This window comes from Anser anser, assembly GCF_964211835.1.
Source record: "Anser anser genome assembly, chromosome: 12".
NCBI classification, from domain to species: Eukaryota; Metazoa; Chordata; class Aves; order Anseriformes; family Anatidae; genus Anser; species Anser anser.
Genome location: NC_139733.1, coordinates 23,798,336 through 23,816,343, shown reverse-complemented (window position 1 = coordinate 23,816,343; position 18,008 = coordinate 23,798,336). Strand labels below are relative to the sequence as shown.

General features: G+C 42.2%; 1 protein-coding gene across 24 annotated transcripts in view; it reads left to right on the top strand.

Annotated features, from left to right (window-relative positions):
- The window catches only part of TMCC1 (transmembrane and coiled-coil domain family 1), a 153,344-nt gene that overhangs the window by 110,310 nt on the left and 25,026 nt on the right, over positions 1–18,008 (top strand). Inside the window, exons 1-4 of one of the 24 annotated variants that reach the window (XM_083795555.1) lie at positions 18–12,113; positions 12,708–13,369; positions 13,923–14,097; positions 14,471–14,596. The exons of 18 other annotated variants lie outside the window; for them this stretch is intronic. In XM_083795555.1, the coding sequence (XP_083651681.1) occupies positions 14,558–14,596 (39 nt within the window). In that variant the 5' untranslated portion in view covers positions 18–12,113; positions 12,708–13,369; positions 13,923–14,097; positions 14,471–14,557. Of the gene's footprint in view, positions 1–17; positions 12,114–12,707; positions 13,370–13,922; positions 14,098–14,438; positions 14,597–14,622; positions 16,561–18,008 lie in introns of those variants that run through there. 5 more of the 24 variants (XM_083795554.1, XM_083795556.1, XM_083795564.1 and 2 more) reach the window with 5 other exon arrangements.

The window sequence follows — 18,008 nt, the reverse complement described above, 5'->3', positions numbered from 1 at the left end:
GTAAGTGATTTCTTCCAGGGAGCTTTGAGGTCCGGCTTCCTCGTGGTAGTCCTCCGCAAAGCATTCTTGAATTTGTCACAAACAGCACAGCATGCCGAGAATTTGTCAGAAGGTGCAGCGTACAGATTTTGTGAACAGTAAGGAATGTGAACAGCAGAGGAAACGCATGGCTAAAATTAATTTTTAATATTGTTTAAAATCTCATTAGCATTCAATGATTGTGTTTTATTGGAATATTAAAGCAGTTCTATGAAACTCTGTTCTTCAAGACAGAAACGCACTCTTTTGAATGTCTACCTAAGTATCCTAGTTTCACACAAAAGATTTTGGTTGATCGTGTAAATCAAGTGCTTCAAATCATCTGCTTCATTTAAACAATAATAGTGAATGCCACAGTAATTCTCTTGCCTCACAGTAGAAGCAATTTCCTAAATCTTCAGGTCACAGCTAGCATTAGCACTGATTTCTATCTCCCCATCCATGCTGTGGTTCTGTGTCTAGCTAATTTTCTGGGTTTTGTTTGATCTTCTGAATGGGGGCTTTGTTTGAAACCAGTTCTGTTCCACTTTGCTTTGTAACCGGCAGACTGGTGGGGCTGGGGCTGGGGCTGGGGCTGAGGTTACAGCAGGTCCTGGGTCCGAGAGGTGGGGTGAGCGCATCAGCGGCGCTGCATAGGAGTGGAAGTGGGAGAATGACACACTGTATTTGGCCTGTGTACTCTTGTTCCCAGAGGACAGAGCTGCATTGTTAGGACAAAGAAAAGTGAAAATACTAAAAGCATTTCAACTATTTTCTTTTTATTGGAGAGCTTTTTTTTCTGTTGCGCTGAGTTGCTAGCCCAGAATGTAGAGCCAATTCCAAAATTTAAAGGTGAGCTGAAAGTAGAAAGGAAGTCTTGGTTTGTACAATTTTTGCTTTTTTTGCAGGTTACAAGGAAGGGTTTATTATATTTTTTATATTTTTATATGAGGCATTATCAAAGCCAGGCTAAGATGCCCAGAGAAGTAGCACAAAAGTGACAACTGAGCTATTTAAAAGGAGAAATTATTTTTAGTCAGTCTGTTTTCAACCCTATTTTTGTAGCACATACTCAATTTTGATGACTAATCCGTGTGGTTTTAAAAATACAGCTTTCTTGTGTCATCAGTTTAACTTCTAGTATCTAGATCTTCAATACCTCTCCAAGAAAACTGGGAGAGATCAGAATTTCCGCTATTCATATTGCTACAGTATAAGGGGACGTGGGTTAAAGGGAAGAGTTTATGTAGTGGAAAGGACATGGTTCTACGCACTCTTTTATAAACTGTCAAGGGAAAAAACAGCACACAGCTGCATGTTTTTTTTAAAAAAAAACACTTTTTGTAGGTCATCTGCAAGAAAGAATTGCATGTTAGTTGTCAAAAACAATTCTGAGTTGTGGGGCTTTCTTTTTTGGTAAAACAGAATAGTGGGATCTGGTTTTATTTTTAATACTGCTTTGACATTCCACTTTCACCATGGCCACCAAGAATAGTCAGCCCAGAACAGTGACTTATTGTTCAGTATGATCTGTCATTGCTATTCGCAGTGCTGCAGCTTCCTCCCATTATCCAAGCTATTAAATTAGCTGGGTATTATCACTTGGAAGCTTCAGTATTATCCAGAGAAGATAGCTGTTAAAATAGGGCAAATAGCAGTTCGTTTGCTACAGAACTAGGGTCCTATCCTGAACGATGCAATTGCCAGTCAGATTTGCCTTCCTGTGAAACAAGCTTAAGACCGTAACCCAAATGAAAATTAAATCTTTTTTTTTAAAAAAAAAAAGACCACACACAAACTAACAATCAAACAAAGAGAGGGCAGCAGGGGAAAGGGAAGTCTCAGAGCAACAGAAAAGCCTTAGTAAGCACACCTCCACAATGGGAGGTTGATGTGTGAGAGCAGAGAACGGAAATTAATCCAGAGTGGAGCACCTGGAGCCCAGGGCTCGAGTGTCAGGAGGCAGAACAGGATGCGTGCTGGAGAAGGGCCTGGGCTGTGGGGATGGGGCTCCGGGGTGCCTGGGGAGCTCCTGTCTGCTCTGCTTCTCGGAGGGTCGTCACACCGAGGGTGCTCACTCATGCTCTGAGCTGGGATTTAGCAAACAGGCAGAAGTGCAGAGGTTCAGGGGGGAAGCAGAGCGCAGGTCAAGCTTTCCTCATGAGCAAAACCGAGCCGAAGATACTGCATCTCAGTGAGGAGGCAGTATAGGATGTTCAAGGGACGTTCCCATGACATTTGACTGTCAGGTAGGGGTGTGAAGAGTGAAGGAGGGGGCGCTCCAAGGCTAACATTAGATAAGAGAGCTTCTGGAAGAGGAATGTTGTCTAAAAGGACAGATCTAGCAATAATACGTTCTTAGGGTGTCTAAATGCATTAAGCAACACTGAAAGTCACTGCTACCAATAGGAGTAACGTGGCTCTCAAACCAATGAAAAAAGGTTAAATACAGTGGTATCTTGCTGAGCAGTCCACAGTATTAAAAGATTTTTAATCAAATATATTAAAGAGAACTGCAAAAGCTAATGCTTCCTGCTTTATCAAGAACCATCAGTTTGGCAATTTCTTCTCCATCAATAATGTATCGCTTTGGATTTAAGGTCATGTACGCTATAACCTACAGGCCAGTGTTTATTTGGAAAGTAAGGGGATGCTAATTTGGGGAAGGCTGATGGAGAAGACAAAAATAACTTGGAAATAATCAAACACAAATGCTAGTTTCTGTGATATCCCTTCCCACAGACCATAAAGGCAATTTGCTAAAATTTCCTACCTTCTGTCAGTGAATTAAGCTAGAACACATCTTGAGAACATTTCGTCATTAGATGGCTCTCTGCCCGCATAATGTGGTCCAGTATGATGTAGTTTCATAAAGCTTTGGATAGGATTACCATGAGCAGTTTATCAGAGCTCATGACTATTGGATTAATCAATGAACTTGTTCAAATTATTATTTTGTTTCTTAAAAAGAGGAATAAAATAGGGATTGTTGTGTGCCAGTCACTGACTTTAGCAGCCTCTTGCACGTTATGAACCCAGAGCACACATAGAATGGAGTCCACGTTTTATTCAATACTTGCTCTGAAACCTACAAGAGCAACAATATTTTCTTTTGTTTGCATTTCTTTGTGCAATCAGTGGCCCTGTTCATAGTTTGTATTTGCATCTTGGTTTTGTGTTCTGGAATAAAGGAGCCTTCTATACAATGTATTGACATCTTATTTGTGGCTTGTAGGGAATCTGCTTTCCTTACAACCGATCTGCTGTGACATTAGTTCTGACTATGTAACTAGTCAAGAGTTTACTTCATAAATCATATTATGCAAACCTGAAAGATGGGCGTGCTGATACCGGTGAATTACGTCAGCTTTTCTGCCATTAGGATTTTTGTAGAAGTATTGCATGTTCCAAATATCTCAGTAGTTTCAGATTTTCACTTACACCTTGACTTTGGTCTACTTGCATGGCAGAAGAGCATTCAGAAACAAACCACCGCTAACAACAAATGGAGAAGCACAGCTACAAATGACTGTGGACATTAAGCTCCTTTAGAAATTTTAAAATCGGTTCTGATGTTCTTTCACTTTTGATCTGAGAGGAGAAATATCAAATTAAATGTATGCAAACCATTTTAATGAATGTCAGACCTCAGATCTATTATTGAGTTAACAATTTATCCAATGTCAGCTGAAATGTAGCAACCCATCCTGTCATGTGCTTACATGAAGTTATTGCAAGTTGGGAACAAAATGTATCATACTAAATCAAGGGCTACCGCCTTTTGGTTCCAGCAAATGCATTTTGCCTCACCATTGCAGTGGCTTAGGCAACTCGTGTTTTTAAATACTGTGACTAACATAGAGCAACTTGGTGTGTCACCTTGGTCCCTTATTGACACTTTAAGGGAAGTCAGATCTCTGAATGCTAAAAGCTAAAACACCAAGACACTTATTGAAAGCTGAGAAGGTGGCCTTTGGTTCATTTGTGTGGGCTTTTTTTTTCCCTGTAATCTTAATAAGAAGGTGTGAGAGTGTGAGCTTTGCATGTGCAAATATCTTTCACAGTGTGATAATTGGAAATAATAATCTTGATATATAGATATCCAACATATATGTGTAATCTGACAAGTAAAATTTGCTTGAAGGGAAGTGAAAGCAGTTTGAACCGCAGCTGAGAAATGGGTTTTGAGGGGTGGATGTATTGTGTATCAGTTAGACTTACGTTGGGCACTGTGATGGTGTACATGCCAGCAGTATTGAGAAATGAAACACCAAGCCTACTTGGAATTTTTCCATTTCATCACTGTGCAGTTTTTAGATTGCAGCTTTATTGGTAAACTTAATCCTTTATACAGACTGGGCAATTTGCCTTGAATATGGTTTCTGCTGAACCACAGTGATGTTGCATAGTATGCTAAAAGTCTTTACTTCATATTTTACCACGTTGGGAAGAAGTAAAATATGTTTATATGCAGATTCCTAACTGGTTAAACATTTCATTGCCTATTTAAAAAAAAAAAAAAGATTAAAACAGATTATACCCAATTTGAAAATGGGTCCTGGTTTTTATTACATTTGTAGGCTCTAAAATATATCAAAAAATGAAATTGGACTCAATGCTCAAATTTTATATTTGGTGTCATTTGAGGAAAAACAGAGCTGTGAGTAGATACGCACTGAATTGTTCTGAATACGGTGGTGGCTCTAGTGTGGCTCATGAGACTCTAGTGGCAGCCTGTTGTAGTTTCACGGGACAGGGGACAGTAGCATAAGGTGCCCTCAAAATTAAGTGCTGGTTTTTGTAAACAGCCAGGTGCTTCAAGCGTTGGTTGGCAATGGTGGGTCTGCTCAGGTTGGACTCAGGAGCTCAGTGTGTCTTCCCACTTCCCTTTCCATTCACCAGAATCAACAGAAGGTGCCCCAGAGTTTGGAATTGATTGCAGGTAAGGATCAGAGCGATCTCTGTGCTCCTCCATCTGCAGTTTCAACCTGCAAGGACAGCCTGGAGGCAGGGAGGTGGACCTGGAAGGTGAGAAAGGGGGTCCCTCACTGTGAAAAACAGGATGCCACCGTGCTTAGTGGGGCATGTCACCTCCTCAGTCAGGTGTCCCTCTGGGGGCTGTCGGCACTGGGGCAGGCGCAGTGCTGGAACATACAGGAACGCTGGCAGCCATCCCCGGTGGGTCTCCAGGCCAGGCAGGGCCATCCCTGAGCTGCCCCTGGGCCAGGTTTGCCACCGGGTTCCCAGGCTGGGCTCCGGAAGCTTCTCTGGCGGTTGGGGCGAGGGGCCGGGAGCCACCGGCCATGCACTGCCCCAGGCTCACCCGGAGCATCACTGGTGTGTGCACCGCCTCTGCTCCGGAGAAATCAGAGGTAACATAGAGGTCTTCCTTCTGCCTGTTGGGACTTCACTTCCAAAAAGTCGTATAGCAGACACCCCCAGTGATAGCCACAGCTGCCCAGAGGGGATTGTCATCAGCTGTTATCAGCCATAGGATCACAGCAAAAAAACATAGCAGTAGCCGAGAAGCATAGTGTCAGGACATCTGAAAACGTGTTCATTTGGATCTTACATCCTAGTCTGAGGGGAATCGAGCCCATCTTGTGCAGAGCCATCTTCTCTCTGGTGGCCCTGCTTGCCGCCGCCGCCCTCCCAGCAGCCTGCCTGTCTGGTAGCTGGAGGAGAAAGCCCGTGAGCCCGGAGCGGCCCCTTTGTGCTGCGGGTTGCGGATCTGACGTACGTGAGCTTCGTTTTCCCCTTGCTTTCCCTCATGTCTGGAAGTTGAGCGTATCCCAGATGGCCATGAAGCAACAGCAGACAGTTAATCCTCTGGCTACTAATTCTGAGTTTATGTGCAGACAGTCATCTTGAATTTCTTAATTTTTTTCTGTACCTGAAAAAATCAAAAAGAATGGAGACTGAGGACAAATGGCTCTCTTCTCCTTCCAGAAGGGTGTCAAAGACTGTCTCCAGAGCTCTGTAGCCCTAAGGCTGGTCACCAGGGACTGATCCATGCCAGTGTCCTAGTACCAGCTAGTTCACACAACTGAGGGCTAACATCTTTGCAAAGGATTAGCCACATCATAGTACTTGGCCAGGATCACCTCTGAACTAGTGTGGTACCTACCATGTTGCCCTTCTTTATCTTCACGTGGCTTCTAAGCTGAAGTGCAGCGAGCCCACCAAAGCACGCAGCACAGTGCTGAAGGAGCGCACTGGGTACTCTGGGAAGTGACGTGAGGGACTCTTGAGTGTGGTGGAGACCTGCTGGGGTAATGTCGGAGGGGGGCCTTGGGCAAAGGCTGCCCAGCACAGACCCCCAGGGGTCAGTGTGACTCCAGATGTTTTTGTCAGGGGAACTGTTTGGCTCTCTGCACATGGGACCTCAGGAGCACATCAGCAGGCACGTAAGTGTGGGCAAGAGGGGAACGGGCAGCCTGCAGTTAAACAGGATCTGGGTCTCCTGACGGTGTGGATACACCAAAAAGGATGGATGATGAGTTTCTCATGAGGAAGAAAAAAGCAGGTCAGTTATTTCCATTCAAGAGTAGCAAAATTCTGACTTAACCTTACACCTCCCAAGCTAGAATTTTCTTTTGCATCAAGATCTCATTCGCTTTAGTGGGATTTAATGCGGTTTTGCATGTACATTTATGCACGTCCTTTGGACTGAAATCTTTAAAGTCGCACTTTAGATTTGAAAGTGGAGCTTAATCAGTAGTAACAAGTTTGTTTAAAGTGAGGTTTTGGATGATCACATGAGCAGCTGGAATAGACAAGCTCAGCAAGAACAGCAAAAGCTTTTCAAGTCTCCAGACTAGGATGTGAATACTGAGAAGCCCTTTTCTGAACTGTCGTCATCATAGACAAGTGTGTGTGTCTAGTAGCAATGTGGCGGGCAGCAATTTGAGTTCAGTCATCAATACTGTTGGAAAGTTCATTTGATGCAGCAGTAATCAGTCAGTATTCCTTGTAAAATGCCTTTAATGTTGATAGTCTCCTAAAGGATGGTCTGCCTTTTCATACGTAAGTTTAAACTCTAACCCAGTTCATGGAGCCATCTACTGGCTAACAACGGCTCTGACTGTAGATTGTCATTTGGCAGTACTTTAGTTTTCAGCTGCATCAGTACAGGCTGCTTTGGTGTCTTCCTTGAGATTCAGTATTGGTATTGTGTGATAAACTAGTTAAAAAAACATAATCAAGGCTGTTGCACTTGTATCAGTGCTAGAGGATGTGCTACAGTATTTGTGGACTAACCTTCTCCAGCCTTCTTTTTTTTAGTATTAAGCATTAGTAGAAACATTTTAATGCCTTCTGAAAAAGGTATGTGGGGAACGTAAGGGCTGTTCTTCCTATGGTGATTAACACTGGGGCAAGAAGCTGCAAATAGTAGAAAGGTAAACCAGTCCTATGTAGAGCACTGTTTGAATGAAATAATGAAATCTACAAAAGGCAGATAAGTTCAATACTAACTTTATCCCAGTTGGTATTTTCAGAGGAAGCGATCTTCAGTTCCGTGCACTGACTTTGAAGCCTACAAATTTAAATGAGAAAGTAAATGTTAAATAATGATTAGCTTAAAGTGCTTCTGATCCAAATGGTACCTTATACCGCTAGGTTATTGCAGCTTTTATAATCACACATGGTTTTGTGATTTGTATGTGCCAACAAGAATGCTAAGGTGGCTTTAGCCCTTGTGCCTGGGTAGTAAGCATGGGAACAGCCTGTCAGCTTTCAGTTCTTGGGGGGTTATTATGGATCAAGCCAAGATAGCTGTGATTAGGTCTTCTTGCAGCAGTGCAGAACTTAATAATCACTTCATAATTAACCAGAAAACCTTACGCAATATTCCTTATATCACTGAGATTGTTGACCTGGGAGTAGGGCTTGACTGTTAACTCTTCAGTGGCTATTAAAAGCTCTAGTTAATACTGGTGAATTTTGTGGCATTGAATTTTCAGTAACTTATGTTCATTTTAAGGCTTTATGGTAGCAAGCCATTAATTTTTTTCGCCTGTTTACTTATGTGAAATAATGTACGTTGATTTACTGTGTAGATACTCTTACATCCTGCTAGCATTATTACTGTGTTGCCCTGTTTAGGAGTTCTGTAGAAATTTAGCGAAACTATGAATTCATACTTAATTATAACCAATTTCTGTAGCTGGACAAAATGTAGAAGTGAACATCCAATTATCTGAGAACTATTAAATATTTAATAATCCATTTTGCTGAAACAGATAAAAATATTCAAGTAAGTATTTAGATAAAATTATTTGAAACTCCATTTGATCCTTCCAAAGTCCTACTTGCCAAAGTCTGATTTCATGGCTCTTTATCTGCATTGAGACAGTGGAATATATCAATACCTCCTATCAAGAGAGAAACTCATTGTTCAGCTTGAAGTCCTTACAAAGTTGTCGGCAGCTGCAAAATGGGCACAGAACCTAGACTGACGTGGCTTGTGAGGTGATATTTTCAGTCAGTAGTAGGCTTCCTGAAATCTTTACCTTTGATGAAGGCTCAGTGCTTTAGTAACTGCGATGGAAAATATTAGGTGACGTGCCCCATTTTAAACCTTCACCACAAACTGTAGTATTATGATGGAGTGTTATTTTATACTAAAGATACCTTTTATTTTTCCAACAAATACTGTTTTGAAGTCAGTGGATTTTTAGGGGAATACCTGCACTGTAGTCCTTACGCAAGCAGTAATTGTAGCTTTGCAGAACATAAGGGAGAAAGGTTTCCTTTACTGAGAGACAATATCTATATGTGGGCCCAAAGTTTGGCTGCGCGTGGGAAATCAGGTCCCTTTCCTTCCTATTTTTCCTTCCTCTACCCTGTTTTATTCGGCTGGTAACTTCAATGCATCTCTACCCCTTTGTACAAGGCAAACTGTACTCAGAAAACCAGAACTTGCAAATAAGCAATGATGCAACCCCAGCAGTCGTAGCCACTGTAGAGGCTGTAAGATAGGAAAACTTCTCTGTTCATCACTGTGTCACACAGCACTTCATAAACTAAGTTGAAACGTTTTTTAGAGATGAGCCATGTGTCTATTGTAGCTTCCTCCCAAGCTAAGGATCCCACGTACCCTGACTTACAAAAAGCCACAAAGCTGAACCATTCTTCAGGAACTGAGCTAATGAAAAGAGGGATTACGATTTTTGATGATGGATTCAAGTGCCACATCAAGAATAAGGTTTGCAGTGTTAGTAAGAGATGAAAGATAGTTCCTAAGATCACTATTTATAGGGAGCCCGTGTTTCGGTTAAGGAGTTAAACTGCTTGAACATCTTCCTGTGTGCTATCTATTTAAACAGTCTTTTGCAGCTGTAATTATGTTTAAATACACTGTAGAGCAGATGTCTTGTACTTCTTTTATAAAAGTACAGTGATTTTTGGATTTATATAGAAGGGATTTCCTAGTTTAGTTAGAAGAAAGCCTCTTACTTTTCAAGCAGATCAGGAGAACTGTGAATTCTTCGGGACTTCAGAAAGAAAACGTTCTTTCTGAAGTCCTGAAAATGAGTTCACTTACATTGTGTGTGCAGTCACAGTTGAAATCTGGCAATGTTTGCCAATTTTGAAGAGCTTTGTTTTTAGTCTGTGTGCTCCATGCTTAGTTGCAGATACATACCTCTTGTTTTGAACTGACAGAAAAACCACGCTAAATAATATAGATAATTAATTTGAAAAACACAACAAAGTTTGTGGTCATTTTACTATTTTTCAGCTGCAACTGGATAAAACTAATGTATGCACTATACAGTCCAGACATATTCTGGTATCAACTCATGTTATGTTTAGCTTGAATATGAATAAGCATTTACGGTGTACAACCACCAGATTTAGTCAGGCACAAAAAGGAGATGGTGAAGAAATCAAGTTAATTAAGAAAAATATCACTCCTGCAAATATCAGGATTTAAGAAAATGATAACCTAAATAAGCATCCATGCATAAACAGCTGGAAGTAATACTTGCTTAAAAAGTGTTGGCTGCTGAGCAAGTCCTTCTGTTTTCTTCAGGTTTTAAAAATCAATTGTGCCCTTGCTTCTCTCCTCCCTTCCTTCCTCCCATACATGCACTGCGTGCGTGCACTCCCCTTCCTTCATTCCTGTGCACTTGTGCACGCACCCCTGCTTTCCGCCCACGCCTCTGGGTTTGTCTCTGCCTGCTGGGGGTCACCAGTCGTGGTCTGGCCTCTACAGCCCTTCCCAAGGACCACGCTGCCTGCTCCCCTGTGCCAGGCAATTGTGTAGCTCCTCTTTCCTTGCTGGGAGGGCTGAAGCTGCATCGTCCATGTGTGAACAGCTGCCTAATGCTCACGTTTAGCAGAGATTCTCCAAAGTTATGGTCTTGAAGCTGTTGGGAGTGATATAGTGACAGAAGCAGGTTCCTCAGCTGGCTTTTCATAATTAAAATTCAGAATTTGTGAGCTTTATGTCTGTTAAAGTGCCCCATTTGAGACCAATCAGAGGTGGATTTTTTTCCCTAACACAACTCAGTTCTCCCTCTTTATAATTATACTTTGAAATGTGAAAAAGTTCCAGATGTGTACAGACAGAAGTTGTATCATAGGAGTCCTTACATACCTGGAAGTTGAATTTCTCATGGTCTAGCCCCATCTTTAATCAAATCTGCCTTAGTCATGCAGTTTTGCAGGAGTGTGTTTGCCCTGCTTTTGTGTCTATGTATGGAGCTGAAAGATTTCTAACCTGCTTTAATGTCTGTGATTAGTTCGTCTGCATTGAATGCAGAAGAGATGAAATTACTTGGGCATGAGACAAGGGGGAGTCTGAAATTTTTTCATCTGTAACTTGGTTGTGTGCTGTCTCCAGAAATCCAGTGTAATATCTGTAATTTGATGTGCTGATACCAACTCCACTTCACCGCCTTGTAACTCTCCTCCCCCTTACCTGTCACCCTTCCCGTGGAGAGCCTGACTTGGAAGGCTCAAAGCAGATCTGGATTTCATGAGCCTCGTGGCTTTTATGTACCCAGAAAGTGTGAAGGGAGCTGATACCCCAACTCATTCTACTTTTATTGATGTTCTGTGTGCAATGCTAGGTTGGCCTCTTAGTAGCCCTTCCTGAATCATTTAAGAAGTAGGATCAATGCAAGTATAAAACCTGTGTCTGAACAGGTATTCCAAAAACAGGATTCAGATTGATGACTAGTTTCAGTACTGGATTTCAAAAATAAAACAGAAAAATACAACTATACATTTACTTTGCCGTGGATTACTGAGGCTTCTGATTTGCAGTTGCTGAATGCAGAGCCCACCCTCTATTTCTCCAACTGTTTCTCTTTGATTTTATGTAACTTAGTATTAAATGGAGTAATCTCCTTTCTCCTGCAGATGAAGGCTGTACCAGGGTAAGCTCTGATAAGGATATGGTTTCAGCAATAGCAAGCAGGTTTTGAGCATGTGCTTTCTTTTCCCACTTGCCTCATGCCGCGTGTCAGTTGGACCTCGTATTCCAGTGTGTTTATATGCAATGGCCTCAGAGGTGAGCAATGAAGTTTAGTAATCCAAACCATAAAGCTTTACAAACAGCAATGACTCAAGCTTGATAGTACAAAGATAAATCATATGTAATAAGTTAGCAAATTGTGAATCTGATTTTTCTCTTAAACTTGCCCACAGTACTGTGGGCCTGGAGTGATGTGAAGTACTACTCAGCACACCTGATGCATCTGCAGTACTGGCATTCAGCTGCATCTTCTGAAATACTTGGTTTCAGCCACGAGCGGGTTAATCCTGTTTTTCCCCTGCCTCTGACATTTTGGCTATCTGTGGCCTGCAGCAGGAGTGTTTGTGTAGTTCCAGGAAGTCTCACCAGATAAGCAGCTCCTGAGCCCTCCTGCGCAGCAGGAAGGTGGAGGAGAAGGGAAGATGGAGGAGAAGGGCAGCAGGTGCGTGGCCACACATCTGCTTGTCTTGGTGCTGTGCCCAAGCCCCAAACAGAGCCTGGTGCTGTTTTTGCAATGAGACTCTCCTGAGCTCCCTGCTGTTTGTGTCTGCTGAGGACTTGGAGCCAAATTAAGGATGTCCTCCTAGGGTGCTGGCCCAGTTTTTTTCTGGTAATTGTATTCTGCCTCTGTAGGCTCCTCTGCTCTTTCAAAGATTCTTCCCCCCTGTAACTGCTACTTGTGACCTCGTTTTCCCAATTTTACTGATATGACGTGCTCTTAAGTTCTTGCTGTGAGGAGCTTGCTAAAGCTCACTTTTCCTATCACTTAGATGGGCACCTCAGGTGTTCAAAGATATTTCACATGTATGAAATACTCTAGCTTAGGAGGAGGGAGTGGAGGTTATGAAATACTCCAGATTAGGAGGAGGGAGTGGAGGTCACCTTTTCTTCACAGTCTGAGCACCAGCTCAGGGAACAGCACAGGAAGGGTATGATCGCAAATTGTTTTTTAAATTTTCTTCCAGTTTCTCTCTCTCTTACTTCATATTTTGTATTATTTAATATTTGGCAACATTCACATTTAACCAGATATATAGAGCTAGCTTCCATGTTATTTCTTCCCTAAAATTCTTGGTTTCAAGCAGTCTTGAAAAGAGTCCGCATCTTGTTACAAGGGTCATATGACCACCTAATCTCCGGGAGTTTTTAAGCTGCATCAAAGCTCATGTGCCTTTTTTCTTTTTTCTGTCCCTCCTCCCTCCAGTTTTACCAAGTAACTTCAGGAAAGAAATGCTGTAGAAAGCAAGTGGGCTGCCCTTCGTTGCCCCCCCTTTGCTGCCAGCGCAGTTAGGAAGGACTCACCGTCGGAGGCCGAGAGAAGGCGTGTGGGGTGAGCACCCAGAGCAGCGAAGAGCTGCAAGCGAGCCTGGGTGCTCGGACCCTCCATCGCCTTCCACCCTATGGGACATCCCCTCTGGCTGTGCTCCCTGCTGTCTCTCGAGTTCTGAGTCTTTTTCTGTTCTCATCTTGGACAGTGGAAGCGTTTGTGGCCCCACGTTATGGAAGGGCTTCGTCAGGCCATCTGGTTTCTGCTGTGATAGTCGTCACCTGCTGCGCAAGGCGTCTGGAGAGCCGAGGCCAGGGAGTCAGCGTGGCCGGCAGCAGGGAAACCTCACAGGAATCCTTGCAGCAGTGAGGCTCGCACAGAGCCTGAGTTTTCTGAATTTTGTTTACATGGAAGAATAGCTTTTGGAGCACTTCTGTGATGTTTCTATTTTTCTGTGAGTATAAAGGTCCACTTTAAACATCACGGAGCATCAATGCACCATAGCCACGTTTTGGGAGTGTAACAAATATTAATAAGAAAGCATGCGTTCCTCTGAGAAATGAAGCTGATTGCTCTTAATGGAGGTGATACTCAGCCTGGTAGGTTGTGGTTTTTTTCTTTGTTTTTGTTGTGGCTTTTATTGCTCTGCAAAACTTGTGAAGGCTGTCTGATCATATTAAGTAAAATAATGACCATATTTGCATGTATTTTCTTGGATTTGTTTGTTGCTTTATGTGGTGAAATGATCTGTCTGAATAGCAATAGAATTCCCATGAATAAAGCTAGGTTTTAACCAACATAAATTGCTTCCTAAATAAGGCTAATTATGTTCTTTGTGCACAAGGAGTTTCACCTCCCTTCCCTTTCACTTCTCTTAGGTGGGATCCACTATTATTAATAAATAAAAGGTCTTAGAAATCTGAAGGTGTCTCGGTATAGATGTTGTTTCTCTAGAGTGAGATCTGCCATATGAATATAAAACAGTCCCTTGAACAAGGGAATCATGCCTCTTAATTTCTTGTCATGTAGACTGAGGTTCAAAATCTATTGTGTGCGCTGAAAAGCTCACACAAGTGCAGAAATAGTTTTAGTTTCTGTATTTAGCCTGGACAAGCTTTTTAGTTGAGATTTCTCACTAGACTCTTGCAACAGGGTGGATGCCTTTTGGTCTGGTTCTTTCTTCTGTCTGCTCTGGAGCGCAGCCGGTCACGTCAGGAGTTATCTGGCAGGCTAGAACGCAGTGTTGTAAAACTCCTCTGTGTGCCCTGGATGGCTTGTTGATGTCAAAGATTTTGCAAATGTAGGGTGGGATCTTCAGATGGTGTAGGTAAGTAGCACAAACTTATTTTATGAAAAGCTTTCTTTACAACAGCTTTGCTAGATTGAATTGTGTGCTCTAAAAAAAGGGCAGTGCTCTTGTGATCAGAGTCTCAATATAATATTCATATAAGGTGAATCAGTTTATAGAGACCACTACACATTTAAACCTTACTGATGGAGAATACCTGTATAGAAATATAAATGTCAGCTGTATTAATTTTTCTTTAAAACATCCAGAATTATTTCTGTGTGTTTTTTTTTTTCAAACATTTTTATGGCAGTACGTTGCAGTTTTGAATATATGGTAATATGATAAATTATGTCAGTTTCATTTTCATTCATGTTCAGCGTATGCTTCTGCTTTGGTTATTGTACTCTAGTTTCTTGGGATCTCTTTACCCAACGTGCAGACTTGCTGAAGAGGGAATGGCTTTGCGGCAGCCTATGTTGTAGCGGTGTGTTGCAGAATGGGACTAGGAGCAGACATTACTGATGCAGCAAGGCTGGTACGTGTTGCTACGTGATCATGTTAGGCAAAATGGTTGTAATTCTGTTCTGCAGAGCCTGGATCTATACCACAGACCTGTTCCACATACTACAATTGGGTGGCTGTGTGCAGCCCAGTCACAGAATTGCATTACATATTGTTTTGGTTGCCTGCTTTCTTTTTCATTTTCCTTAATCCTTTCCCCTTTGTATCCTAACCTCTAACATCACAAAAATGACAACAAAAGGCTTTTGTGGAAATATCTTCTCGTATCTCTACACCAAGGTTTATGTTTTGCATGGATCAGACTTCTTTGTTCTTGTTCCATGTGATGTTTACGTTTTCCATTCCTATTCTCTTAAAATGTACTTGTTCTTTTATAATAATCAGAAATGCTCTCTGAGGTACCATTATAATTTAAGAGGATGTTTTTAGCTGTTTTTCCTCCAATTCTGGCCCCAATAAAACCTGAATTTTGCTCTTTGGAATATTTTTTTCCACATTGACCATGTTTTGGGTCAGTCAAAAGTTTTCTTCGCGTTTATAATACTGAAGTTTATAACATATAAATTAACACGTCAGTGCTGGATTCCTTCACATCAGAAGACTTTGGAAAGCAGTATGGGGTCAAACTTGTACACTACCTGTGCATTACTGCAAATTAATAGAATTATTAAAAAACAACAACAAAAAAAATCAAACCCAAACACTTAAATGCCTGCGAGCATCTTTAAGAGTCAGCTGGCTCAAAGGGACAGACAAAAAGGAAAACTGTATCCTGCATCTAAGCTGGCTGCAAACATGCTACGTGTCTAAGGCAGCAGGAAGCTCCTAAAAGTCCATGTTCATTCTGGTTTTGTTGGCTCCCAGTATTTTAGCCTTGGAAACATCATGCTGGGAGATATTCTGAATTAATCTGAAGATCTCAAGCTTGTATTATACCCAGCTTAGCTTTGAGATCATCTATTTCTACCCTAGGTTAGTAATATTTGCTACAAACAGGAAATATCAGTGAGACAGCAGAGAAGGGCAAGGGGAAAAGCAGCCACAAGGTGAGAACGGCCCTCTTCAAATGTCTGAGGGAGTAGGGCTTGCTGGCAGTTGATGCTCTGGGTTAGAGTGCCTGCCTGTGCTTCAGGTGGTCACAGGGTGATGTACTTTTGCTTTACATCTTTTAAATATGACAGTAAGACACGTTTTCTTTGACAAGGAGGTTGAAGGCAGTGGTTAAGAGACGGTGAGGTTTCTTCTTGCACCAAGGACAGCTATGGTTAAAATACTGTTGCTGGCACTGTTTTGTGCTTGAGTCCTTACATGACAATTGCTTTCTAACTGGAGTTCCTGCCTCACGGGACATCACACTAATCTTCTGAAAATTCTATTTAGTGATTTTTAAATAGCAGTGTTTCAATGGTGGTATAAATAGAGCATATACTTTATAGCTGGATTTATGTCTTGCTGTGCATCTTTGAATCTCTATTTTTAATTCTGTTTGAATCTTGCCACCAAGTGCACTGCTTTGTGTCTTCAGAGGAACACACATGTCATCTTGATTCTATTAATTTTCTACTGATTTGTCTGCCTGTTATCCTGTCCGATTTTTTTGGCTCAAATGTGCAGTTTTTAAAAAAAGCGTCGTCCGTTGGACATGGAATGGGAAGCCCTGTAGCTTTAAATCCAGCGGTCCCAGCCTTTTTTCGCATCTAAAGCAAACGCTCCGTCCGAAGGAGAGGCGCGTGGCTGGCGCGTGAGCTCTAGCGGAGCTCGGTTCGCATCGGCCCGGGAGCGCCGCGCACACAGCGATGCTGCGCCGGGCTCTGGGCAGCGGCGCCCTGCCCGCCTCGAGATGCGCGGAGCGGGGCGGGCGGCTGCAGGGCAGCGCCCAGCGCTGGGGCCGGGGCTGCAGGCGGCCGTGCGGCGATGTTGATGTGGTGCTGCTGTACCTGCGTGTGCTGTGAAAGGGACTTCTGCGAGCCCGTGAAGGTGAGAGGCTCGTGGAGCGTCGCTAGGATGGCGTTAGTTATCTTACGTGGCTGTTTTATTTAGCTCTTGGGTAGAGCTTGACCTCGTTTTGTAGCGCTGGTCTTGGAAACGCTGCCTTTTCCTCCGGGCGCTGCTGGTGAATTCTGTGGTTGTTTTTATATAGCTTTTCTTCAGAAGCTGGGAAGTATGAAAAAGGCTCCTGTCTGAGCAAGTGTTACAATCTATAAAGAAGATCAAATGTGTTGTTGGTTTTGGGGGTTCTCTTTTTTTTTGTTGTTGTTGTTTGTTTGTTTGTTCGTTTGTTTTTGCTGTTTTGGGGTTTGGTGTGTATAATGTAAAGAATGATGAAAGAAAAGGCTAGTAAATGCAGCCCAATGTCAGAGAGATGTCTGAACCGGTAGCTTTTTAAATGCGACGGCTTGTTTTGCTGTTTTAAGTATGCAAAATGTATTTTCAGGAAGTAGTAAGCAAACTGCAGAATCATAATTTACTTCAGGTGAAAAAAAAACAAGAGCATATAGCTTGCCATGGAGTCGGTGACCTTCAGAAATGAGTAAGTAGTTTTATTTGGTCTCAGTTAGCAACCTAGCTCGGCATTGCTGTTTCACAAGCCTGAGTTAACAGTAAGCTTTATTTCCCCCCACATTTATTCAATACTGTAGAGAGACAGTAAGGGCTTTGAGACTCTGATTTCCAATGCAAAATAGAAGATATTTCTTTTCAAGTTGTTGCAATTAGCTCCCTTGTGCATTGTGACTCCAGTGCTTAGAGAAAAAAGAAATACAGGATCCAGGCATTTTGCCTTTGCTGTAGATTGACATGGGCCTAGAGTTTATCATCATCTGCAGAAGACCTGGTAGAGAAATTGCATAGTGTTACTGTTGTGTTTGAAGCATGTGTGTCTAATCACATTTATTTAATAGACTCATTATATTCCTCTGGGAAGATCTGGATCTCCTATACTAGATATTTACGTACCAAATTCATCAGTCTCTATAATAAAAGTGACACGCAGGTGGCTCTTGGGAACAGCTCTGTTAAAAATGCAGAGTTGAAGTGGTTCAGACAACAGTGAAGACAGAGAACAGTAAGAAAGAAGGGTTTTTATTTGTATTCCACATTCTAGTTTGATAGATCTGTGTACTTTGCATCTTGGCGTGTGTAACATCAGGCTAATGCATCACCTCCTGAGAACTGAAGAAAGGAATAAAAAAATAGACTACTGTATCCTTGCTCTCTAAATCAGATATGGGCAGTTTTGCTGTCAGCGTAGTTTGTGGATCTTCTGACGTTGGGTTCTGGAGGTGCTGCTACAGCCAGTAGTGTGTGCTGTCAGCACTAAGACTTGTTTCTAGATGGAGTTTGAGATGAGGAATCTTGGTTTTATGTGAATACTGAAAGCAGCATACTGACTTCAGTATTTAGTTAATACAGTATTTGGTATGGAT